We start from the raw sequence: 27,458 nt of genomic DNA on the forward strand, positions 1-27,458 counted from the left end.
TTTGAACACCAAGTAGTTAATCATTGTTTATGGCCTTTTTTGGACATTTTTATTCATTACATATCTTTCAAATATGTTGCGGTTAGTACATTGCAAAAATATATCTTATATAAAATATGTCATCAGTTACTGCATTGTAAAATTCCATTCTTTGCTAGATAGCTTTATGTTAACTGCAAAGCATCATGGGAATCTTGTCCCAAGGCAAGCCGTAAAAATCTTTTCTGACCTATCTTTAAGTGTCAACATCTGTGTCTGTTCCAATTTGTTTATACCATCACATATACCTCAGTTGTTTACAACCTAGTTACTTCCTTGTTTTGTTCATACCACTCGCATGTCCCTTACACAGCAAAATATTTAGGACTTGCAATTAATGGTTAAAACATCAGTCTCAGTACCTCTCCATTACTTTTTTCACCAGCAAGCATTGCAATCTGTCACACATATCCTTTATACATTTTGTATAGCTGCAAAGCCTTAGGGGCCTTCAGTTCATAAGCTAACAAATCACACTCAGGCTTAACCAGCTGTAAGTTAAACAGGGCATTTTCTGTTTTCCAGTTCATACCCAGCACTCTGCCCAACTCTGTTTTTAGGAGTAAATTGTGAAACATTTTGGGCAGCAATTCCATGCAGGATGAGCGGCAGGTCCCTGTACCAAAGATTATGGGTATTTTTTTCAGACACCGTCAGTGGACTCTGGAATGCACAGCTCAGGGAGGAAGTAGGACTTGCATTACCAGTTACACTGGCACAATTAAGGGTACCTGCCACACAGGAAAAATCACAGTGTGCCTAACCCCTTACAAGAGCCATGGAATAGACTGATGCTGGGGATGGAAGATCCAGGTGAAGATGCACTCATAATGCCCCATATTGACACACTTATTCACAGGAAGTTATGCCACTATAACCATACTGGCAAAATTATACCAGTAAAACTTCCGGAGTAGATAAACCCTGAGACATGTTTAAAAAACACAGTTGCCTCAGTACCAAATAAAGAGGTAAAATAACCTCTCTGTTCCTACTCGAGATTCCCCTGTTTATGCATCTCGGGATTGCATGAGCTCTTTTGGAGACAGCATCATACTGGGAGTTCATAGTCAGCTGATTATCCACCACACCCCAAATCTTTTTCAGAGTCCCACGTTTCCAGGATCAAATCCCACATCCTTTAAGTATGGCCTACGTTCTTCATTCATACATGTATATATTTACGTTTAGCCACATATAAATGCATATAGTTTTCTTTTGCCCAGTTTGCAAAGTGATCCAGTTCACTGTGAATCAGTGACCTGTCCTCTTCATTATTTACCACTCCTCCAATTTATGTGTCATCTGAAAACTTTATCAGTGATCATTTTATGTTTTTTTCCAGGTCATTGATAAAAATGTTTCAAAGCAGAGGATCAAGAACCGATCTCTGCAGGACCCCACTAGAAACACACCCGCTCAATAAGGATTTCCTGTTTACAGTTACATTTTGACACATCTCAGTTCGCCAGGTTTTAATCCATTTATAAAGTGCCATGTTAAAATACCCGTGTCTTCATAATGTCCGGAGGATGCTATTTTGTTCTGTAGTGTGTTCAGGGGCCGGATGGAATCGTCCCACTGGCACAGCCAGTCAGGAAGTCCTATTCAGGGCTCACATGGGAATGCAATCCATAGATGGCATGCCGCTGGTCAACTTGCAAAATTCAATTCCACTCCCCTGAAATTCCCACTAACCATCCCCAAAACCGTTGAAAGATCAGTTCCTCTCTTCACCAGCTTTGTCCCCCTCACACATCTTACTCCCATAATCAGAAACTAGGCAATACTACCAACCCATCCTCCTTAAACCTTGTATTTTAGAATAAGTATGAAAGGAAAAGTGTTTCACCAGAATCAAAAAAGTACCACTCCATTATTTTCTATTACAGCTGTAGATCTATTTAATCTGAAGCTACATTTGCTGTATGGTATCAGAGGGGTAGCCGTGTTAGTCTGGATCTGTAAAAGCGGCAAAGAGTCCTGTGGCACCTTATAGACTAACAGAAGTATTGGCGCATAAGCTTTCGTCTGTTAGTCTATAAGGTGCCACAGGACTCTTTGCCACATTTGCTATATGGGGTTTCTTTTTCAAGTGGAGTTTTGCCAAGTGTTTAACAAGATTTGATCGGTCATTGAAGCTTTTCCCACATTCAGTACATTTGTGAGGTCTCTCTCCCTGATGCACTGACTGATGCGTGGTAAGGTGGGACTTCTGAAGAAAGATTTTCCCACATTCAGTACATTTGTGAGGCCTCTCTCCCTGGTGTATTAACTGATGCTGGGAAAGGGCGAACTTCTGACGAAAGCTTTTTTCACACTGCGTGCATTTATAGGGCCGCTCCCCGGTGTGGATCCTCATGTGTTTAGTCAGGGTTGATTTCCGCCCAAAGCCTTGCCCGCATTCGGTGCATTTATAAGGTTTGTCCCCTGTGTGGGTTCTACAGTGACTGGTAAAGTGTCCTCGCAGCCTGAAGCTTTTGTCGCAGTCAGGACACTGATAGGGTCTTTCCTCCCTGTGGATTCTCTGATGCATAGTAAGGTATGAGTACTCACTGAAGTTTTTCCCACAGTCAGTGCAGCTATAGTTTTTCTCCTCTTTGTGGGTCCTTTCATGTCTGCTGAGTATTGACCTGTACACAAAGCTCTTTCCACAGTCAGCACATACATAGGGTCTCTCTCCTGTATGGTTTTTCTGATGCCTTCGAAGGTGAGCATGCTGGTGGTAGCTTTTCCCACATTCAGCACAGCTGTAACGTTTCTCTTCCAGGTGGATTTTCTGATGCACAGAAAGGGCTGAGTTGCTACTGAAGCTTTTCTCATTGTCACCATTTGTGTTTGTTTGTGCTCCAGTATGGGTCTCCTGGTGCGTGATGGTGCTTTTCAATTTCTTGGAATCTCTTTCACATTGATTAGATATATTGCCTCTTTTGCCTGTAGGGTGTCTCTGCTTCCTTCGTGCCATGCCCTGACTTCCACAGCCTTCTCCCTGCTCAGGACCTCGGGGTCTCCCTGAGAATGTCCTCTGTGGTTCTGCTCCGGGAGGCCCTTCCCGCTGGAGATTCTTAGCTTCATCTTCACTCATGATCCCATCATTAAACCCTCTAGGTTCCTCTTCTTTGTGGATTCTCTGATGCTGAATAAGTCTCTCTCTCAGGACAAATTGCTGGCCACAGTATGGACACTTATATGGTCTCTCCACCCTGTGGACTATGTAAAGATGATATACAAGGATTGTCTTCTCTCTGAATCTTTTCCCACACTGAGTACATTTATAAGGTTGTTCCATTCTGTGACTCATGGAGTGATCTTTGAGCACTGAACTCCGACTGAAGCTTTTCCCACATTCTTTACATTTATAAGGTCTCTCTCCTTTGTGAGTCCTCAGATGTATCTGAAAGTATTTTTCTTGAGTGAAGCTTTTCCTACACTCACTACACTTGTAAGCACTCTTTTCTGCACCAGTTTGATGATGCTTAATAAGGAGAGAGCAGTTATTGAAACTTTCCCCAAGTTCAGTGCCTGTATTTGGTCTCTTCTCCATGCAGTCTCTATGCTGTGTGCTGGCGTCTTTGGATTTCCTTAAGCCTGTTTTGCTGCAAGTGGATTTACTTTGTCTCCAATCTGGAGGGTCTCCATGCTGCTCTCTCACCTTGCCCCTACTCTCACGGGCATCTCCCCACCCAGGGCACTGGGGTCTCCCCGACAACATCATGTCTGGCTTTGCTCTCCCAGACCCCTTCTTCTGGGGATTCTTGTCCCTGTTCTCACTCACAATCCCATCGTTGAACCCTCTAGATGCCACTTCGTTGTGGATTCTCTGATGCTGAATAAATCTCTCTCTCAGGATAAAGAGCTGGCTGCAGTCTGGACATTTATGGGGTCTCTCCGACTTGTGGACTGTGTAACGGTGAAGAACAAGGCTTGTCTTGTGTCTAAAGCTTTTCTTGCATTTGTTACATTTATAGGGTCTCTCCCCTCTGTGAATTTTCAGATGTATCTGAAGGTATTCTTGTCGAGTGAAGCTTTTGCCACATTCACTACACCTGACGGCACTCTTCTCTACACTAGTTTCCTGACAATGTTGAAAAAGGAGCGAGCTGTTACTGATTCTTTCCCCCAGTTCATTGATGGTATTTGCGGTCAACCCAATATGGGTTACCGGGTGGGCGTTGGTGTCTGTGGATTTCCTCAAACCTCTTTTGCTGTGAGTAGAATTACTCCTGCCTGGAGAGTCTCCTCTCTGCCGCCCCACTCTGTCCTGACTCTTACTGGCATCTGCCCCACCAGGGCACCGCAGCCTTCCTGAGAACATCCTGTGCAGCTTCACTCCCACAGCGCCTTCCTGCTGGGGACTCTCCTCCTTGTTTTCACTTGCCGTCCCGGTACCTGTTGGGAGAGAGAATCCAGATGGGATTCACTCCATGCGTTGGAGACAGAGGGGGCGGCAAAGGGATTTATCATTGATAACAGAACCTGATAGGCAGGAAGTATATTCCACCAAGTGGCAGAGGAGGGGCAAGTTCTGCCTCAAAGTCCCATCTGAGCCCTAAGAAAAAGGCTGAGGGAGGAAAAGGCTTCTGCCAGGGGTCAGGCAGAACGACTGGGAGCCAGGAGGACAGGGCACAACAGTGAGCCAGATGAGATGGGACAGAACAGGGGGAGGACTCCGTGGGTTTGCTGGGACCCCAGCTTTCCCCAGTCCCAGATTGTTTCTCAGTTGGTGTCACTCATTCCTCACCTGTCATAGTGCCTCTTGGGATTTCCCTTTCCTCAGAGCCCTGGATATCTGGGATCCACAACTCTTCCCCTTGCTCCATCTGGGACAGCACATCTGGTTTAGCGATTGTAAATCCTGCTCATTGGAAAGAGGTACATGCATCACAACGTGTTAAGTTGGGGGGAGGGATAGCTCAGTGGTTTGAGCATTGGCCTGCTAAACCCAGGGTTGTGAGTTCAATCCTTGAGGGGGCCATTTGGGGCAAAAATTGGGGATTGGTCCTGCTTTGAGCAGGGGGTTGGACTAGATGACCTCCTGAGGTCCTTTCCAACCCTGATATTCTATGATTCTAAGTATTCGTCAATCACTTAACTACAAAGAACATTCCAAGATTTTCTTTGCTGAAGGGGAAAGACATAATCCATATAGTTTATAAAAGATTCGTGTATCACATTTTAGCAAGCAGGCTGTATGGTGGGAAATGAGCTGTGTTGCTTATAAAAGATTTAGGCCATGTCTACACTACGGGGACGATAGCAACTCCTCACCTAACGAGATGAGAGTCTTGTAATTCTCCTGCATGACATCTCTGTAGAGTTCCTTCTGCTTTTCACCTAAAAGAGCCCATTCATCTTCAGAGAAGTACACGGCCACCTCCTCAAACGTCACTGGCATCTGAAATGACATGGGTCTTCCACTCAGCACCTGCCTGGTCTGGCCACAATCCCACCATTCAGGCACAAGCTGAGCAGCAAAGGGCAGAGCCATCACCATCAACGCAGCACGGGAGGAGGGGAAGGAATCCCATTTCCCACTATCTCATCCTCCTCCACACAGCAAGAGATGCCAGAGTCAGCCTACCCATCCCCTCAGAGCTCTTAGTCCCAATCCAGGCCACTCAAGCAAGCCCCTGGAGCCACAAGGGAGCCCCACTCAGCACATGCTGTTCCCACGATAGTCTCACCGCTCAGTCATGGGATGTACTGCTAGGAGCTAATCCTGAGCAACTGGAGGGGCATGAAGTGAGCTATCCGGGATGTTGGAAAAGCTCCATATGCACAAGACACCTCCCAAAGAAAGGGGTGTGATTATTTTATTGATGGGGAAGAAAAAGTTGGGAAGACCCTTGAGCAATGGAGGAGCCAGGAGGAGGTGAGAGCAACGAGCGAGGACAGACAAGGAAGCAGCATGGCCTAGCAGGAGGAACTGCGCGGACCGTTTCACAACTCACCATAAAGCTGAACCTATGGAGCGAGGCCACCATATCCTGGTCTCCTTCATTCCCCTTATCGTAAGAAACAATCAAATAGGTCGCAGGAAGATCTACAGGATGACAAAGATACCGTTAGAGCAGTGGTTCTTAACCTTCACTGCAGCTTGCACCCCTTTGGTTCTCAAAATATGTTCTCGCTTATCAAAAATCGTTGAAGTAGGTCAGTTCTTTAAACCTAGATATATCATAACTATAGAATGAAAGAGAGAATTATATATTTATTTTAATTTCGCAGTAATTTTGTCGTTCCATTTGCGTTTCTTTGGACATGGCAAGGGTTACTGAAATGAAAAAATATATATAAAGATAGGGGGACCTATACACTTTTAAATGCATATTAAATATATGTAAAATAGTTTTATGTTATTACTCACCACAAATAATAGTACAGTAGGCACCCAAAAATAGGCAAGTACTTCCCAGAGATGTTGGAGTTTTGCTGTGGAAGTAAACTGTAGCCAACGCGCTAACAGTTAGCAGCTAACTGAATTCAAACAAAGCCACAGCGCTGCCACATCATTGTCTGTGTATGCATCAAGAAATACCCCGCAACTGCTGGTACACTGTATTTTGTAGCGAGATAATTTCACTACAATTAGCTTAAAAACTTGAAAATAAATTTTTTGTTTGTAGATTACAGTCATCCTTAAAAAAATGTATAATGCTAATAAATACATAGGTTTCATGAAACAAAGCAGTTGTACTTATGTGCCTGTGCTTAATTTGTGTTTTCAATGATTTACCTTCTAAAAAAATTTGGCATGTCTCACACCCCCAGAAAGGGCATCTCGCACCCCCAGGGGGTGCGTGCACCCCAGGTTAAGAACCACTGCGTAAGAGGGACCCACACAGACACATATGCTCCTGGACCTCACGACTCTACTAGGAACAGGGATTCACCCAGCCTCCACATGCCACTAGACAAGCAAATGCTGTTCCGATGATTTCAAACAGGCTGCCTTGGGGACTCCCCTCCATGCTCCGATGAAGTGAGCTGTAGCTCACGAAAGCTTATGCTCAAATAAATTGGTTAGTCTCTAAGGTGCCACAAGTACTCCTTTTCTTTTTGCGAATACAGACTAACACGGCTGCTATTCTGAAACCTCCATGCTGTGATATCCATACTCCGCAACATCACCGCATCTCCACACACAACTTATTACCTAGTTGCCGTGAATACTGCAGCTTCTCTCTGAGGTCACAGCTCAGTTGTGGTCCTGGGTGGTGGAAGCTCTGAGACCTTGAGCTGGACAGCGGCTCCATCGTCTCAGAAATCCCTTCTCTTCCGATCACACAAACTGAGACCTGGGAAACAAATATGTTGTTAGCTCTGTGTGAGGGACAAAGGTATCATCTGAGGGGCAGTGACAAGTGCCTCTCAGATTCTCTACTAAACAGAGTTATTGAAAGCTGATGGGCCTGCCACACACATGAAAGGGGCTCTGTGTCTCCCCCACATTTCCATCTTCCAGTTTTCACCAATATCAGTTGGGTTCTGCCCATTGATGACTAGAAGAGATCCCTCTGTTTTGTATTTCTTCCTTGTAGCCTTCTGCCCAAACCAAGCCTTCTTCCTTCCTGTGCTGCTTTTTTCTTCCTAGTGAACCCTTTCCGCACTCAGGTGATGTTACCTCAATTCTGGCTTTTATTGGACTGGTCATGGCACCTAGGAATATCAGATCACAATTGCACTCATGCAGGTAGTTGGCTCTTTTTATGCTTTTTAATTAAGATTATTATTATTTATTGGTATTACCCTAGAGCCCAGGAGTCCTAGTCATAGGCCAGGATTCCATTGTATTGGGTGCTGTACAAAGAGAGAAAAATGACATTTGATTCCTGAAAGAGCTTCCCTTGTAACATAATCTCTCTACATTTGAGGAGCATCACTCAAAGGGGTATCCAATTTTCTCAAGAGTATGAATTAACAGAATTTTATTTAATTAAAATCTTTTTGTTTGAACCTCGACCAGATCCAGATTTAACTGTTCCTCTTTCAAGACCCTTTTTGGCCCAAACAAAGTTTTATACCCGTGCTCTACATTTTCCAGTGTACTTGTCTTTGGTAGTGAGAGATTAGCTCTAGTTTGATTTAATTGAGTGCTTTTCCCATAAAGGAACTCCAGTCAACATCATACCAGAACGGTTAGGTTACCTTTGGCCTCTGTGTCAGACAAAGCCTTGTCATAAGAAGATGCTGAACTCTGGAGTAACATTAAAATACCCAGAAAACCATCTGTTCTATGTTTCTTGTTAAATGAGAAAGCCAGTCTGATGTATGTCAGTATGATTTACCCGTGTCCAGCTTCATGTTTCAAGATGTATTTGTCATATTCAGATCAAAAAAGTTTTGACCCTCAAAACTGAAGACACACTTTGTTTTACATTTCACATTGATCATCTGGACAAGGGTGCCTGCTTGCTAAGCCATCTCTTACTTAGCGGGTAGTAATTTCCAAACTATGCTAGTATAATCAAGGTATGGACTAAATCTTTACAAATTCCCTTGGTGCTTTTGTCTGAAGACATTGGCCAGCAATCTTTAATTACCGACGCCGGCATAAGTTTTAGTGGAGATCAGGCCTTAGTTCCTCTTTTAGAGTATAATCAACTCTTGGCTGCACACCCAGAAATGCAGCTGGTGCTCTTGCTTTTTCACTGTTTCTTTTGCTGGACGCGCACACAAGTCCATGGGGCCGGATGCACTGTATCCGAGGGTGCTAAAGGAGCTGGCGGATGTGATTGCAGAGCCATTGGCCATTATCTTTGAAAACTCATGGCGATCTGGGGAGGTCCCGGATGACTGGAAAAAGGCTAATGTAGTGCCCATCTTTAAAAAGGGAAGGAGGATCCGGAGAACTATAGGCCAGTCAGCCTCACCTCAGTCCCTGGAAAAATCATGGAGCAGGTCCTCAAGGAATCAATTCTGAAGCACTTAGAGGAGAGGAAAGTGATCAGGAACAGTCAGCATGGATTCACCAAGGGCAAGTCATGCCTGACTAATCTAATTGCCTTCTATGACAAGATAACTGGCTCTGTGGATGAGGGGAAAGCAGTGAACGTGTTATTCCTTGACTTTAGCAAAGCTTTTGACACGGTCTCCCACAGTATTCTTGCCAGCAAGTTCAAGAAGGATGGGCTGGATGAATGGACTATAAGGTGGGTAGAAAGCTGGCTAGATAGTCGGGCTCAATGGGTAGTGATCAATGGCTCCATGTCTAGTTGGCAGCTGGTATCAAGTGGAATGCCCCAAGGGTCAGTCCTGGGGCCGGTTTTGTTCAATATCTTCATTGATGATCTGGAGGATGGTGTGGAGTGCACCCTCAGCAAGTTTGTGGATGACACTAAACTGGGAGGAGTGGTAGATACGCTGGAGGGTAGGGATAGGATACAGAGGGATCTAGACAAATTAGAGGATTGGGCCAAAAGAAATCTGATGAGGTTCAACAAGGACAAGTGCAGAGTCCTGCACTTCGGACAGAAGAATCCCATGCACCGCTACAGACTAGGGACTGAATGGCTAGGCAGCAGTTCTGCAGAAAAGGACCTAGGGGTTACAGTGGACAAGAAGCTGGATATGAGTCAACAGTGTGCCCTTGTTGCCAAGAAGACCAATGGCATTTTGGGATGTATATGTAGGGGCATTGCCAGCAGATCGAGGGACGTGATCGTTCCCCTCTATTCGACATTGGTGAGGCCTCATCTGGAGTACTGTGTCCAGTTTTGGGCCCCACACTACAAGAAGAATGTGGAAAAATTGGAAAGCGTCCAGCGGAGGGCAACAAAAACGATTAGGGGACTGGAACACATGACTTATGAGGAGAGGCTGAGGAACTGGGATTGTTTAGTCTGCAGAAGAGAAGAATGAGGCGGGATTTGATAGTTGCTTTCAACTACCTGAAAGGGGGTTCCAAAGAGGATGGCTCTACACTGTTCTCAGTGGTAGCAGTTGACAAAACAAGGAGCAATGGTCTCAAGTTGCAGTGTGGGAGGTTTAGGTTGGATAGTAGGGGAAACTATTTCACCAGGAGGATGGTGAAGCACAGAAATGCGTTACCTAGGGAGGTGGTGGAATCTCCTCCCTTTGAGGTTTTTAAGGTCAGGCTTGACAAAGCCCTGGCTGGGATAATTTAGTTGGGGATTGGTCCTGCTTTGAGCAGGGGGTTGGACTAGATGACCTCCTGAGGTCCCTTCTAACCCTGATATTCTATTATTCTATTTTTACCTTAAATTAAATTTTATGGAAGCAATAACATAAAGGGATAGTTCCAATAAGTAACCCCAGAACATTTAACTCCAAAACTCCTTGTTGAATCTAATTAATACTCCAATTTATGGATGTTAGACTGACTTTGCATTCACAATTGGAATTGCAAGGTTATACATACCAAATATAAAACTACCTAAGCATAACATAGGATCTTTTAATTTCTCACTTGCATTTCATAGAATTATAGAAATGTAGGGTGGCAAGGGGCCTCAAAGGGTCATCCAGTCCAATCTCCTGGGCTAAGACAGGACCAAGTAAACCTTCTAGACCATTGGTTCCCAAACTTTCCGGCATCACACCCCCTTTTTAATTTTCAAGAAACCCTCACGCCCCCAACCTCTCCTTTTAACAAATGCAATTCGTAATTTAAACCCCCTGCTCCTTGTCCCCTGACTGCTCTCTCCCGGGACCCCACCCCCTATCGAACCCCCACTGCTCCCTGTCCCCTGACCGTCCCCTTGCCGAATCTCTGCCCCATCCAACTGCCCCCTGCTCCCTGTCCCATGACTGCCCACTGGGACCCCCTGCCCCTTATCCAACCCCTCCCTGCTCCCTTACCACGCCGCTCAGAGCAGCAGGAGCTCGCAGCCACACCGCCACCTTGCCTGGCAGGAGTGGCAGGCCAGAGCGCTGGCAGCGCAATGCACTGAGGCTGCGGGGGATGGGGGATGAAGGGGGACAGCAGGGGAGGGGCCAGGGGCCAGCCTCCCCGTCCGGGAGCTCAGGGGCTGGGAAGGACAGTCCAGTGGGCCAGATGTGGCCTGCAGGCCATAGTTTGCTCACCTCTGGATTAGCTTGTGGTTCCTGAAGTATTGCAACTGGGGCTCCATGCCGACCTATTTTAGGGCCTCCCTGAGAATATGCCTTGGCGAGGGGCAGTAATAGAATATTTTTGATGTATTTATTTTTTTAGAATTCCCCTGATTGGGCTTCTTTTGGGGTTAATTTATTAGCTCCCCCATTTTTTGTAGCATAGGGTTTTAATTTTTAGTGAGCTTTTATTTTTTTTACTTTAATTGGCATCCTGGCACAGCGATTGTTACTGCTAACCAGCGGATGTATTTTACCAGCGATGCATACCTAATAGGTGAGCCATTAGAAGATGTGAACCCATTTGTTTTTCAACGTGGTAGAAACTTTGCGAGAGAATTGCATACCCATACGGAGTTTGCAAACAGACAGATACTTTGGTATGTGGTGATGGAGAACTGCACACAGTACTCCAACACACAAGCCACCGCTGCTAATTTAGCATATTGAGCCAAATGTGGAATGCATGAATATGCCTTCTTCCAAGGCTCTTTTTTCTCCTCAGGAGGAACTGCATAGATTTTAAGTCCGGTATAAGGTTTGCCCTGATGGTAAATAACTAGTTTTCTGGATTAATGGTTGGAAAAGGTTTTTTTTTCCTTCCCCCTTAGATTCAACTGCTTAAGATCGGGACACACATGTGGCTCCCCTTGGTACAGTAGGGCAGTTGGTAACAAAGATGGTGTCCTAACAGGTTTTACTGCAATAGTTTTTGCAGTACCAATGCCCAGTGGGCTAGGCGAGCATTTGAGACTTGCCCATCTTATACCCTATTGGACAGTAAGAACTGAAGGGGAGTGTGCAATGAGTGTAATATGATTGGGCTGAGGCCAATTAAAAAAAAAAAGTATTGTATGGCCTAACTGGTGGCCGATAGGTACTTTTACAATTGTTATACTTAAGTTTAATTGATGACATTAAACATGAGGCATAGGCCACAGGTCTGATTTTTTCATGCCTCTCTTGTGAAGCCACAGCCGCTAATGTATTAATGCTTACCACTACCTTTAGATGATAGAATATCTTAGGATTTGAAGTGATCAACACCAGAGCCTTGACAATGGCCTGTTTTAGCTGGGATACTGCTTCCATGCGTTGTTCATTTCATTTTCATTGGATACTTTTCTTTAACAGTTGGTACAAGGGACCTGCAATGGAAGCAAAATTGAGAATGAAATTCCTGTGGTACCCAGTTAAACACAAAAAGGATTTTAAAGCCGTTTGGTCCTGTGGTAAAGGCAATGTTTGAATTGCATTTACTTTTTGTTACGCCAGGATTTTACCCCATTTTGTCAGGGTCAAGCCCAAGAAAGAGACACGGTCAGCCATTAGCTGTGCCTTGGCCAGATTGCATTTTAGTCCTGCTTCCTTTAGGATCTGCAGGAGCTTGACAAGCCTTTTCAGATGCTCCTTCTTGGTTTGTGTTGCTAAACAAAGGTCATTTACGTATTGAAACAGAATAGTTGGTTTAGAAAATTGCAACAGTACCCACCTCATTTGCGCATAGAATAAAGCTGGAGAATTTTTGTATCCCTGGGGTAAACATGTTTAGGAATACTGGACCCCCTGGAAACTTAAATGCAAAACGGTACTGTGAAATGCGGGCCAATGGTAATGTCCAAAAGCTGTTACTGATGTCAAGGACAGTAAACCACACAGCCTCTGGATCAAAGGACTCGATTATATCTGGCATTTTGACCACTGTAGGGGCACAAGTGACCTGATTTAGGTGTCTGTAATTAATTGTGAGACGCCAAGAACCATCTGGTTTCTTCACAGGCCAAATAGGGGAATTGCCAGTGGAAGTACATCTACGTAGTATTTCCTGTGTCAGCAAAGACTTGATAGTCTTTTCTAAGTATGGGTTTGTCTAGTTTGGTCTGGGCTGATACATCTTTTCCTTTTACAACAATAGTGACTGCCATACATCCACAATCATGTTTGTGTTTAGCAAAGGCATCCACATGCTTGCGAAGTAAAGCCTGTAACTTAGGTTGGTTTGCATGATTAGCCACTATTTTGTTTAAATCATACCCCTCCACTGGAGACACCATGCCAGTGGCTTCTGAGACTCAATCTCCAACTCCACTCCTAAAGATACTGTATCAGCCTGAACTAACGCTCTCACCCTACTTTTAGTAATTGGCCCTGCAGGTTTCTCCATCTTCATCAGTTTCACCATGCCAATAGGGATAGGAACTGATTCTTTGTCGTCCTCTAACACATTTTCTGTCTTTTCCAACTCTTCGATTCTTTTCAACAGCCGACCTTGGTCTGATTTGTAGCCGTCCAGCGATTTTAAGCTGGCATTCACTTGCTCCTGCCAACAACGTGCTTCCTCTCCTGCTTCCTGTATTTGGTACCTGCACCGTTTTAATGTTTTCTTTATCTCCTGCTTCTTTTGGAAAGTACTGACCGCTTCTCTGACGCTACATGTAACCGATTTGTTAAATCCTGAATAACCTTTCCTCTCTCATCCAAAGTTTGCTGGACTTTTCTGAGTAACTCTAATTTTTTATTCAATTTCTTTCCCAGCAAACTACAAGCCACGAACAGACATTCAACAGCTATTCCCTTCACCAGTTTAGCCTTTCTTTTTTTTTACTCTGTTTCTACATTAAACACCTCACTTACAAAACCCCATGGGTTACAATGTTTAGAGATCATTTAGCTATTTCTCAGTTGTACTAAACCTCCTCCATGTTCCTGAATGTATTTTCTGGCAAAGTTTTTTAAAGCCGGACTGCGGGTAACTCCAACAGACTCTACTCTTGACCTTGCTCCACTCATCTTAACACGTAACGTAGAACTTATTTCAATTCTAAAACTTCACTACTGATGAGCCTATGTAATAAACTATATAATGAACACTCTGCTGTTCTTTACTTTGAAACTGAAGGCATCTCTTCACAGAAACAACAGGAAACAACACCCTAAACTGTTTTTTACACTTAGTTCAATAAGTCCCAAGTAAATGATAGAGGGGTGGGGGCGTGTTCTCCTTTCTTCCCTCGATGGCTTGTAGCTGTTCGAGAGGTCTCTTTCCCTCTGTCAGGGCCTGCCAAACAGCTGGGGGAAACTGAGGCAGACAGATCAGAGGTGCAGCCCAGGAGAGTTGAGGGGACTGAAATAAGGTAACTCGAAACATACAAGTTCTGAGTTACTGCAGCCTCTTGGCAGCAATTAATATATAGATTTATTAACTCCCCTGCCACCACTACTGTGGGTCATCGGGCCTGATGCTACTGCTAATATCTTATTGGTGCCATTCATTATAACTTCAACCTTCAACAAAGCCCCTTAAATGCATGTATCACTTTAAATAATAACACTATTACTCTTTAATCTTGCAAGATTAAATTCAAAACCTCTAAGCTAAAACTCTAAGTCTAACTACAGTACATAACAGGAAATTCTGGGATCGCTGCCAAGAAGCAGTCACAGAAAATCAGGTTCCTGTGTTCTTAAGAGTGAGTGAGTAAAACGCACAATCTTGCTCTCTAATTCTAACTCTTCACTTATGTTTCAGGTGAGATTTCCAGAGGTCTAAAGATGCCTGGAATCCCTGAAAATCCCTGTCACACACTCTTTGAGTGTCCTACCTGGCTCGCCAGTCTGTTGCTTGATTTAGGAGGTTAATAATACTAATTTGGATAGTATGGGTTTTAGGCTCAGCAGTTTGTTTGATTAGAAGATAATAAGGTTCTTGTCCCAAATTAGTATCCACAGAATTTACAAAGGAGCCTAGGGGTATGATAGGAAGCTTACACTGAGACAGATATAGCCTTAAAGACTTTTTATTAAGATAAATGAAGTAGTAATTAAATGGTAAAATAGTCAGAGTTACAAAGTTACAATTGTATTAGTGCTATTCAAAAGATACACATGGTATTATGGTATTATATGCTACAAAGCTTTGCTTAATATATTCATACCCTTCCTTGATAACCCAGTGGTGAGAGACACAGGATCAGCCTCGCGTTTGGCAGTTCAGGTTCGAGTGAGAGGCGTAAAGCTTAGAAGAAGCTAGAGCTAAGAGCTATCGAAGCTAACTTAGAGTTTACTTAACTAATTTAAACTTAAAATTAAAAGCTAATACAGAAAATTAAGAACAAAAGCTTAGGGAAACCAAGTTTAGCCTAGTCCCCTTGGAACTTAGAAAGTTCTAAGAAAAACAAGTACAGCCTCTCTAGCAAGGCCCTCTTTTACAGGGCGCAGGTGTCTGAACCCTCCTTCTATGCTCAAGCTTTATTTCCCACCCACAAAAATGTTAGGGTACACTTACTCCATGGGCTAGTATGTTTGTGTATATTGATGACATGTACATACATATTAATGACATTAGATCATATACACACATGTTATTTTTATTCTCCCGGTTATTTCAGTTCTTTCCTTGTGGTGTACCTGTTAAATTTGAGAGTACAGACTTGGAAACCCCCTATGCCATTCTACCATTATCAATCTACCTAGGTGAAAGGTCTCAGACATAGATATGCTAACTTTGTCTTAGCTCAACATACAGGATATGGCCTGTAGGTCCCTTGCATTACAGCCAAACTTACTTTAAGTATTTGGTTTATTGTAATAGGTTTATAGATTTATATTAAACTATAAAAAAAGATTATATGTATATGTATGCAAGCAAGCAGGTTAATACTATAGGCTACACCCTCCTCCTCATTTAAAGCTGCACATTTACATAAACCATGAAAATATCATACACAAGTGGTTAAAATTGCTGACTTGCAATCCCCTTGAGGGATTTTAGCCCTATATTTTTCCTCCTCTTAAAAAGATGTAGAAGGCTAACATTCTTTAGAACCACTGTTGCATTCATGAGCCATTTATAACACTCAAAGGTAGTAAAATACACTGGCATTTTAGTCTATGATAGACCTTGCCCACCAACATTTCACAGCCACTGAGGCAATTTAGCCCCTCCCAGAGATCTAAGCTGAATCACTAGAACTGTGCTGATTCACATACACAAAAACAACCACCGACAAATTGTGTTGTTTTTCCAATCACAAAAAACTTGGGGGCTGCAACAACCATTTCCGATGCTTTAAAACTCAATGTATAGTCAATGCAGTAGCCTCCCTGAATTAAGCTGGCATTCTGTTAAAAAAGAGTTACTCATGATGTTGTCTGAGCAGAAGTTTGCTTTAGCAGCTTAACCTTTACCAATTTAAAACACTTTATCACTTTTGCATTTTGCTTAAAAATGCCTTTACGTCGAAGGTTCAAAGTTATTACCAGTTACAGAAACTACAAACCTTAAAATACACAAAAGAAAAAGAGAAACAAAGCATTTGTAAAAAGTTTTTAAAAACAGCAATAACTCTCAAACAAAATTGTTAAATGCTCTGATTTTTCAAATAAGAACATTAGCAGATGACTTTGCATGCTTAGCCCAATCAAACAAGCTGAAACACACTTGGACAACAATTGCTAGTTTGCCAGAATTTTCAGCTACTGAATACATACCTTAACCTTAACCAATTTTGGTCCAGTGATTTCTGATCCCACACTCCTCTAGTTTACCAGACACAATCGTAACACAATCCTAGAGTTATAGGATTTACAAATCTTATTTGATTAGATGCTTTCAAAATCACAGTTAAACCTCTCAGAGGTTAACAAAGCTAAGAACTTACAACTCACTACTTTTTTAGCTAAAACAAACTTAAAACTGTGGCTGGATGGAAAAACTTCCCCCATTGATTTCTGATTCCACATTCCTCTTGTTTACCAGGCATGATCTTGACAGACTTTTGAGTTAGATTAGTAAGCCTGTTTGTTGGGAGTAACCCAATCTGTCTGTCTCCCTTTTGAACCGTTTCCCATTGGCATTTGTTATAGGTGACTGGAACATTTTATAAAATTTTAGCAGTTTTCCCACAGTCCTGTACTGCCCCAGTTATTACAACATGTGGACCTGTAATGTAGTATTTATTACCACAGTGCCTCAGAGGTTTACTCATGGACCACAACCCCATTCTGCTAGGCACAGCAGTGTGAAATGCAAGTTTGGATGTAAATATCACTAGGCAGAATGGCGACTAAAAGGAAATTAGTACGTACAGTTTTCTTTGTCTAGCCATGGACTCCAGTGGTTCCTCTTGCCATTGCTGAGTCTCTGAGTTGATTGGGTTTCTTCCTGGTGCTTTCTAGAGATTGGAGAACAGAAAGATTCTAATAGAGTAAAATACTTCTGTAACTCAGGAAACACCTTTCAAATACAGTCGGTTTTCAACCAATTGCACCAAAGAAATTATTTCTTCAGAGGCTTTCACGGGGAACTCTGAGCTTAAAGCAAACTCTATTGCTCTGTGTCTGCAGCTGCAGGGAAGAACTTCCCACTTCACTCACATCAGAGTCCTGAGCTCCTCCTCCTTTTTCAGCAAAAAATGATTATCAGAGGAGAGTTCTTTATAGTTCTTTCCATTTTCAACCAGTCAGACTGAAGAAATTATTCTGCGGAGTCCTCACCAGGAAGCTTTAACCTTAAAGCAAACTCTACCCCTCTGGGTCTGCTTGTTACAACAGGAACATGCTGGAGTAAGGAACTTCCCCTTTTTTCTCCCCCACTCAATGTCCTGAGTTACTTCTCCTTTTTCAGTAATAAGCAATAAGATATGGATATTCCACCTTTCCCTTTTCAAAGTATATAGTTGGCTAGTGTAGAAGGGACTGACAGTGAGAGACAGAGACAATCCTTTTTTTGTTCATGTAGATTAAACATTTGCCTTATTAGCTACTGCTTTGTAACTTTGTCATTTCTATAGTGTTATATTTTCTATTTTTACATGCCTTATCACTTTCTTAAAGTGTCCAGTTTGAGGTGCCAGATTTTAAGACAAATTGGAGAGGAGAGCAAAGAAAAAAAAATTCCTCATAAAATAGGCTTTCTGAAAGAATAAAAAAATCTGAAATGTTTGGTCTTGAGAAAGGGAGACTGAGGGGGGACCTGATAACAATCTTCAAATATGTGAAGGACTCCTTTAAAGAGGATGCTGATCAATTGTTCTCCTTGACCACTGAAAGCAGGAGAAGAAACAACTGGCTTAATCTGCAACAAGGGAGATTTAAGTTTGATATTAAGAAAAACTTTCTAACTATAAGGATAGTTAAGGCCCAGACCCAGAACAGGTTACCTACACAAGTTGTGGAATCCCCATCATAGGAGGTTTATAAGAACAGGCTGCAAAACACTGGTTAGGGATAGTCTAGGTTTACCTGGTCCTGCCTCAGCATGGGAGATGGACTAGATAACCTCGAGGTCCTTTCCAGCACTACATTTCTATGAGTGAATGATCTGAGAACTAAGCGGCCATCTCCAAGCTAGGCTCAGAAGCCTTTTGACTCATTGGCTCAAACATAACTCCATTGCTTCTATTGGCCAAGCTGATTGCACACACATTTCTCCATTCCCTTCCCCAAGCTTCCTTTATGCCACCATCCCATCTCACTCTATTTCAGGGACTCCCTACAAACCCTCCCCAACCCTTCCCCCATATCAGGGGCCCAGTTTGCCACCTCACTTCCCCCTCTGCCACATGCGAGGGGATCTGTGTGCCTCCATTCCCCATACCAGGGTCCTCCATTGTCCCAGGCTCTGTGTGCCTTCCATGCCTTACAATTCTGCCCCACCATTCTTTCTTTTCCTTTGCCGTTAAAGGTCTGGTTGGCGGTGCAGCAGGAGCCCGAGGCTAAGGGAGGCTCCCTACCTGCCCTGGCTCTGCGCTACTCCCAGAAGTGGACACCAGGTCCCTGCAGCCCCTAGATGCATGGGCAGCCAGGGAGGCTCCGTACGCTGCCCCCGCCCTGAGTACCAGCTCTGCAGCTCCCACTGGCCAGGAAGAGTGACCAATGGGAGCTGTGGAGGGCAGCACCTGTGGGTGCAAAGGCAGAGTGCAATGCGCAGAGCTGCCTGACCACCCATGCACCTACGGCCTGCAGGGACCTGGCGGCCACTTCCTCAGAGCCACGATAAGCGCCACTGATACCCCCCCACACACACACACCTGCACCCCAATCCCCTGGCCCAGCCCGGAGCCCCCTCCTACACCCAAACCCCTCACCCCCACACCCCTCAACCCCCTCTCCCACCCCCAGCCGGAGCCCTCATTTTCCCCACACCCCAGCCCGAAGTTCCCTCCTGCACCCCAAACCCCTCATCCCCAGCCCAACCCCAAGCCTGACAGAGATTTCTTGCCCTGCAGGGGTAGCCTGTGAACTTTGAACAGATAAACTTTGCACAGATAAACGACCCAACGAAAACTCCAAGTACTTGGGGAGCTGAAAATAGAGTTTAAGGGCAAATTCTGACCACAGGTACATGAGTCAACCACAGAAATGTCCTGGCAACAAACTGATGTAGATAACAGGTACATGAGATACATGTAAGGCCAGCTTGCTTGCTTGCCTATATATCTCCTTATGGGTTTGGTTATTTGTTTTACTATAATAGGTTTATATTAGAGAATATTTTGGCTGTAACACAAGGAACCTGCAGGCCACATCCTGTACGTTGACCTAAGGCAAAGTTAGCATACGTATGTTTGGGACCTTTCACCTAGATAGATGGTGATGAGCTAAAGCATAAGGTCCACGTATGGCTGCGACCTTTCATATAGAGGATGGCTTAAAGCAGGTTGGCATACAGGCTCTCCTAAGTTCATACCATTTTAAACTCAGCAGGTACACCACAACTTGGAAAGAACTGAAATAACCAGTTAGAACAGAAATAACAAATGTGATACCTAACCACAAAAGGGCTATGGTAACAAATTGACGTATGTGATAATAATTTGAGATCACTGATATACTAACCTATAGGAAAAAAAGACTCCAACATTAGTAAGGCGAGGAAATACAAATAAGGAAAAGGGGGAAAATCCCCTACTGAATATTCATCAAACATAGTGGCGTCAGCACAACGTATTATAAAAGTGGCAACCAGCCTAGGGGCAGTAGGAGAGAGAGATGTAGTCCTTGGGAGGTGCCAGAGTGATGGCCACTGGTGATGAGGGGGAAGGTGATGGCGATGATGAAGATGATGGCTAACATTTCAGGTTGTTCTACAGGAGATGGTGTGAGTAAATGGACGTGCAGATGTATATTCTGTAGTGTATCTATCTTACTAAGTTGGGATGCTTGTGACTGTGCTAAATGTATTAATAAACTATATTTGTAAATATAAGAGTTCTTATAGTGTGAGTGTTGCAACTGTGCACATCAGGGCTATTGTAAGTAAAAACCTGAATGGAGGTGTAGTTTTTTCTTTATTGAACTCTGCATTGTAGAGAATTGCATAGAATTTCTATAATAAACAAATATTTAATGTACATGAAACACTGAACATGAAATTTAATGCACATGAAACACCAACTAGGCAGAAAATCAACCATTGTTCCTTATATATTGTTCCCTCCATTGTCATTGTTACTAGGCATGTAAATAGCATGTAAAAAAAGTAACCATGTAACCTATTAAAATTCTATCGGTTAAATGTTTAACCAGGGAACTAGGGGTGCAGGGGGTGCTGCAGCACCTCCATGTTTTATGTGGGGCTCCGCTGCCGCCCGAGGGCTCTGCTGCCACCCACGCCCAGCATCCCAGTGCACCTGGGGTCCCAGCTGCTAGCCCCCTGGGCGCACGGGGCGGCAGCTGGGACCCTGGGGCGCACGGGGCAGCAGCGGAGTTTAATCGTTAACGGAAACCGATAAGCATCAAGCTTATTGGTTAACCAGTTAAACTTTTACATCCCTAACTGTTACACATATTGATCCAGTTTTCAAAACAAAATTTGTACTTCTCTACTTTGGTACAAACACATAAGCACAGCGCCCCCTGATATTCCAGAGACATTTTCTCAGGCCTTTTCCTCACTGCTAAAACCAAGTGCCTTGGCCTCGGTGTGTTTTTACCTCAGAATAGCTCCCGCACCTTAAGTTACCCTGAAATTAAAAAAATACATAAATCACTTTTAACAGTGAAGAAAAGGCCTAAGCACTAAATTTACAACGGGACTTAGGTGTTGTGACGCTGAGCATTGCATTGCCTATGTTTTTGGTGCCTAAAAAGTCACAGGAACACCTCTGTGATTCACAAAGCTTGAGTAAGAGACTTATGCTTCCTATACAATGAACAGGGAGAGAGAGGCACCACAGAGTGGGATCCATAAAAGCCAGGATGCTAGATGGGGAGCCACCTAAACTTGCTGATGGGAGACACTCACCAGAGGGGTGTGTACTAAGCCCCACTCCTCAGACACTGTTCATCCCCAAGTCCACGAACGGGAACCCTTCTCCTAGAGCCAGGTAGCCTAGAGGCCCAATCTGTTTCTTTTGAGAATGAGCTGGGTAGGTGCCTAACTGCACACAAAACAGCCAGAGGAGGAGGTAATGCCCACCTTGTAACTTTTAACCCAGGGGTTAAAGCACTGACATGAGATCTGGGAAACCCCTGTTCAAATATTTTCTCCCCTTCTGCCTGAGGAAGAAATTGATGCTGGGTCTTCCACATCCCAAGAGACACAACATCACAATGTTTTAAGTGACCTGCAAATATTTTTGTTGCCACCTATTGAATTGTAACCTCACACCTTTTCAAATATCGCAATCTGGTCTCATTAATATTAGTATCATAATATATGAAAAGTGTAAGAAGCAAAGCTATGTTTGTAAGTTATATTTTCCTGAGAACACATAGTAAAAGAAAAGGCTTATATCATGTGTGGTTAGCAAGCAGGGAGAGGTGAGATCAAAGGGGAATCTTTACAGTTAGAGCACCAAAAATATGGATCAACTGGTTAATTCTAATAGGACAAGAGAGCCACCACTTCATATGCATTGCTCATAGAGTGGATCACTGTACAGCTAGGCCAAAACCTTCTGTGTGCACAGCAGGATCTACCAGTGTAAGTGCGGGGGGGGGGATGATCCCGCTGTTGTAGAAGCCAGGAAAGTTCCCTACACTACCGTGGTGGAATCAGACAGCAAAAGGATCCGAGTCCCCGCTCCCATTCCCTTTACATGGAGACCTGCCTGACCTCAAAGACTCCCCTTCCACTCTTCTGTGCAGACTCCTTGTAACCCCGACAAGGCTGGACCCAGGATTCCTGGGGGAGCTTAACCCACAGTCTTGTTGTGCTCCCTTAGGACAGGCACTGGGGTGTCCCCACTCTGAGGTTCTCTCTCCCCACCAGGTACTTCCCTGACCAACTGATCACTACATTTAGTTCAAACCAAATACAATTTATTAAACAGCAACTGTGAGAAAAATAAGGGAAAAAATAGAAAAGGTTAAAGGAACAAAGGACCCCACCATATGAGCATGGGGAACACCATAAACAGCCATAAACGTTCACAGTCTGTTTCTCACACATCCCAGGCCTCCTTCTCAGGCCTTTGCTGCACTGTGGTGATACCACAGGTCAGATACCTGCTCCGGTGGTGGCCACACGCCCTCAGGCTATAGGTGGCAAGACCCTTCTCCCCGTATTGGCCCTCCCATAGGGTTCACATTAGGGTTGCCAACTTTATAATTGCACAAAACTGAACACCCTTGCCCCACCCCATGCCCTTTCTCTGAGGCCCCTCCCTCCGTTGCTCGCTCTCCCCCACCCTCATTCACTTTCACTGGGCTGGAGCATGGGTTTGGGATACGGGAGGGGGTGAGGGCTCCAGCTGGGGGTGCAGGCTCCAGGATGGGGTCAGAAATCAGGGATTCAGGGTGCAGGAGGGGCTCCAGCACAGGCAGGGGTGCAGGCTCTGGGAGGTGGCTCAGGGCTGGGGCAGGGGTGCAGGCTCCAGGAGGGAGTTTGGATGCGGGCTCAGGGCTGGGGCAGGGGTTGGGGTGTGGGAGGAGGTGCAGGCTGTAAGAGGGAATCAGGGTGCAGGAGGGGGTTCCGACTTGGGGCAGGGGGCTTGGGGTGTGGTCTCTGGCCAAATGGCATTTAGCTCAGGCGGCTCCCAGTTGGCCGTGCAGAGGGCTAAGGCAGACTCCCAGAAAGCAGCTGCCATATCTGGATCCTACGCAGACTGGTGGAGGTGCAGCCAAGCAGCTCCACGTGGTGCGCGCTGCCCGTGCCTGCAGGCACCGCCCTGCAGCTCCCAGCCAAAGGGACCTGCAGAGGCCACACTCAGGACAGGGGCAGCTCGCCCTGATCACACCTGCGCCTAAGGGCTGCAGGGACATGCCAGCCACTACCGGGAACTGCGCAGAGCTAGGGCAGGCAGGGAGCCTGCCTTAGCCCTGCTGCACCGCTGACTGGACTTTTAACGGTGCTGACTGGAGCTGCCAGGGCCCCTTTTTGACCGGCTGATCTGGTCGAAAACCGGACACCTGGCAACCCTAGTTCCCGTGCCCTCTCCAGTCTGGCAACGTCTCCCTGCACTGGGCCCTCTGCCCAGGATTCCCCTCTCACTCTCCCCAGCTGCTCACCTCATTTGGCTGCAGTGTTACTTGTGGTACAGCCAGCATCTGCTATCCTGACTCTGACCCCACAGCTCCCTGCTGTAGCTCAGCCCTGGCTCACCATGGGCACAGCTGGTCTGTGCTGCTTCAGACCCCTAGCTCTGGCTCCTCTGCCTCCAGTTCAACCTGGCTCCTCTGGCTTAGTGCTGCTGCACTGCCTCCAGCCCAGCTCAGGCTGCTGCTCTCCTTAGCTATGCCCTGATCTGGCTCAGGCAGCTCCAGCTCACATAGAGGACGGGCCCCCGAGTTCCTGACTCCCTCACTGGCTTGCCTGCCCTGTCAATCGGGCTGACCTGGAGCACTGCCCTCTCCCCATTGGCCCTGGGGACTGTCAGTCTCAGGATCCTGAGTTCTCATCAGCCCCCCCCCCCTTTTATATTGGGAGAGGGCCAACCAAAAAACCCACTAATTTTCAGTAAGATGCCAAAAGCCCCATTATACATGACATGATGAGGCCTTCATTCTCCTGCTCATGAAAGATGTCCTGACCAGTGCAGGGCAGAGAGAAGGAAAGAGATCGCCTCAAAATTTAACCTTTAACCTTATATTTCAATTTATTGAAATTTTCTTGGGTCAAAATTGATACCTGTGAAATATTGCAAATGCTTTTCTACAGGGGACAACAATCAGAAGAGCTAAGATGAGTGCTCCACTGCTTCTCCCCTTCGCTTTGGACTTAAAAAATCAAATGTGGATGGCACCTGGACTATACAAAACTTTAAAAATGTTGAAAACAAGTAAAAGCCCTGATGATTAATAGTTTTTAGGGGAAACACTCCTACAATCTTCTATGATGGCCCTCTCAGTGCAAAACTAAGGCCAATTCTGAAAGAGAGCATTCACACAGAGGTGTAAGGCATTGTAACTTATGTTCACTAATGTCACACCTTTAGTGTCACACCATGTAGACTAGCCTTTAATAACTTAAAGGGAAGGAAATAAGTGAAATTAAGGGAGGAAAAATCTCTATTAACGCTTTAGTTTAAAATGTTTTAACTGTTTTTTCCTGATACCCACGTAACTGGGGGGCTGCAGGCATTCAGACGCAAATACATCTGATGGCAAAGGAGCAGTGTTAGCCACATAATCAGTAACAGGGTTGTCAAGTTCTGAATAATAATGGTTCATTTAACATCTGTGTCCTAGGTGCTAAGAAAAGGGATGCTTTTAATCACATGCATTACCTATCCCACTGTAAAAACACAAAAAGAAAAGGAGTATTTGTGGCACCTTAGAGACTAACCAATTTATTTGAGCATAAGCTTTCGTGAGCTACAGCTCACTTCATCGGATGCCACGAAAGCTTATGCTCAAATAAATTGGTTAGTCTCTAAGGTGCCACAAGTACTCCTTTTCTTTTTGCGAATACAGACTAACACGGCTGCTACTCTGAAACCTGTAAAAACACAGTGGACCCAAAGCACTTTTAGTTTCACCAAAAGACAAGCTAGGTGATATCACCACCATGTCCCCACCCAACCAATGCAAAAAAGTAACAGTATATTCATTGTTTAAAAAAATCCTTGACTTTGGCAGTAAAGAACAATAAACTTGTCAGAATGAAGAACATCACTGAAATGTGCCATAACAAAATATACATAAAAGACAATGAAATTAAAATATGTAATTAGAAGAATAAACAGTTTGGTACAAAAATTAATATCTATGTATGCAACAAATGAAGTAATAGTAGAGGAAAGTGTAAACTTCAATATTTGCAGGATGGGGAATTACTTAGAGAAATAAGAATTTTTAATAAGTTTGCAGTTACAAACAGGGGGAGGAAAACACATTACCAGAAGTCCAAAATGGTGTTGAATGTTGTAGGAATGTACAACTTTTTTCAGTATATGGAATCTTTGGGGTAAATACAGCAAAAGCATGAAGCTAGTATGCCCTAAAGGCTCAGAAACAAAAAGGCAAATTAAAAGAACCCAAAATGTATGTATGTGTTTAACTTCATGACTTTTAGGTGTATAACTCATGATTTTTGAATGCTTGTGGTTGTCAGTCTATCTTGGGGCTTTATACCTATATTTAGTAAAAAAAAAAAATTACAGTAGAAATTTGCCTTTGAGAAGGATTTACATAAGATAATTTTTAGATATATAGGGCCAGGTATTTAGATGACTAGTGGGATGTTCAAAAGCATCTAGGTGCTTTCAACCTTTACAAAAACTGGCCTTTAATAAATCTTTGGGAACCAAATAGTACACTCCAGTGGTGAGGTGAAATAGCATTAGGGTTCTGGATAAAGAGACAAAGTAACAGTTGACAAAGGCCATCCCCATTGGCAGATCAAAGGAAAGTGAAGAAGTTTGGACAGCAACCCAGAAAATCAGTCCACCTTGAAGTCCTCTGTTCCCACAGCACTAAACTTGTATATCAATAAAAGGATTAAAGACAAAAACGTAGAATGAAAATCTAACACAGCAAGACAAACAGGAAGCACTATACTAGAAACACCGTGAGATAGGACTGCTGAAGCTAGGAGCACCTATTAATATGACCAGTGATTATTTCCTATTAAAATAGGAGTAGCACAAGGGCATCCAGCGGCGAAACGTTCAGGAAGGTAAATGAGGGGATGCTCAGAGCCGGCAAACACCGGACAAATCGGCGAAAGGCGGGAAAGGCCGCGTACGGCGGGGGGCTCGGGCAGGGCAAGTCAGAGCAGCAGGGAGGGGGCACTTGGGGCGGGCTCGGAGGCTTTGTGTAGACACAGGAACCGAATCCGGATTGTTTTAAACACGGAACCCAGGGCGCAGCAGTAGCGCCTCGGGGGCGGGGGGGGGGTGGATGTTGCAGGGGGGCAGGTCTCCCTTAGCAGCTGGGGACAACCTGCCCCTGCCCAGCGCGGGGGGCGCTTCTCGGGGAGCGGGTGCTGAGCTGCGCCCCCCCGGAAAGGGGGGGGGAGCCCCTCTGCCCCCCACGCCCTGGGACTGCGGCCAGGGCAGATGTTCCCCCTCCCCCGGCGACCTGCTAGTCGCCCCGCCCTCGCGCGGGGGTCCCCTCGGCCACTGGCAGGGAGCGCCCCGGCCCCCCCCGTAACGGCCGCCTGCCCCTCCCCCCGTAACGGCCGCCGCGCCCGCCTGCCCCCGTAACGGCCGCCGCGCGCGCCTGCCCCTCCCCCTCCCCGTAACGGTCGCCGCGCGCGCCCGCCTCCACCGCTCCCCTCAGTAACCGCCAGGGCGCCCGCCTCCCCTCTGCCGCGGCAACGACCCCATGCAGACAGGGCGCGTGGCATGGGGCGGGGGGGGGGGAGATGGGAAACCCGCCGCCGCCGCCAGCCCCGCCCCGCGCTCTCACCGGCAGCGCCGCGCGGCCAAGTCCCCGGGAGCCGGGGACCGAGCCTCCCGCCACCCTCCTCGGCTTCCCCCAATCGGCAGCCGAGAGGAGACTGGAATGACAAGCCTGCTAACCAATAGCAGCGTTCTACGGCCCAGGCATCGCCGCCCCGGGCGGGGTGAGGACACGTGCCTCGGACAGCCGGACACGCCGCGCCCCCTACTGGCCGGGGCAGCGAGCCGCGCGGGAAGCTCTCAGCGGCCTGCAGGGTCCCTGTCCCCCCAGGCTGGCGGGAGGGGGGAGGTGAGGGCATAGGGCAGTGTCCTGGGGCTGGGAGTGTGGGAGGAGCAGCTGGGGGGAGCAGCCCCTGGGGCAAGGATCCTGAGGGAGGGGGGAGCTGCAGAAGGGGGGTGGGGGGCTGGGATCAGCGAAGGGGGGCTTGGGGGCGCTCAGAGCAGCGGGGAGCCCCGTCACCTCTCCTGGGGAAGAGACCAGGGACAGACCCTTCTGGTCCAGAGCCCCCACGGCCCCTCGCACCAGGACCAGGGTGGGGCTGTGCCCTGCTGCCTCTT

General features: G+C 45.6%; 1 protein-coding gene across 2 annotated transcripts; it reads right to left on the bottom strand.

Annotated features, from left to right (window-relative positions):
• On the bottom strand, positions 1 to 26,982 carry LOC140913649 (uncharacterized). 2 transcript variants are annotated; one of them, XM_073350398.2, is made up of 8 exons: positions 26,908 to 26,982; positions 17,200 to 17,285; positions 12,118 to 12,260; positions 7,196 to 7,337; positions 5,991 to 6,082; positions 5,308 to 5,434; positions 4,781 to 4,894; positions 1 to 4,428 (listed from the first exon to the last, which is right to left on the bottom strand). In XM_073350398.2, exons 3-8 carry the CDS (start codon positions 12,202 to 12,204, stop codon positions 2,033 to 2,035), a joined length of 2,958 nt encoding a protein of 985 aa, XP_073206499.2. In that variant the 5' UTR covers positions 12,205 to 12,260; positions 17,200 to 17,285; positions 26,908 to 26,982; the 3' UTR covers positions 1 to 2,032. The 2 variants fall into 2 exon arrangements, with proteins under 2 accessions (XP_073206499.2, XP_073206497.2); XM_073350396.2 differs by having other exon boundaries at positions 12,112 to 12,260.
• Between the last annotated feature and the right edge of the window lie 476 nt (positions 26,983 to 27,458).

The sequence above is a fragment of the Lepidochelys kempii genome, chromosome 6, assembly GCF_965140285.1.
Source record: "Lepidochelys kempii isolate rLepKem1 chromosome 6, rLepKem1.hap1, whole genome shotgun sequence".
NCBI lineage: Eukaryota > Metazoa > Chordata > Testudines > Cheloniidae > Lepidochelys > Lepidochelys kempii.

Coding starts and splice junctions, on each gene's coding strand:
- LOC140913649 (XM_073350396.2), bottom strand. CDS start 12,204: ATGGAAGCAGTATCCCAGCTAAAACAGGCCATTGTCAAGGCTCTGGTG. Junction 6,083..7,195: donor GCAGTATTCACGGCAACTAG/GTAATAAGTTGT, acceptor GTCATCCTGTAG/ATCTTCCTGCGACCTATTTG. Junction 5,435..5,990: donor TCCATAGGTTCAGCTTTATG/GTGAGTTGTGAA, acceptor ATGTCATTTCAG/ATGCCAGTGACGTTTGAGGA.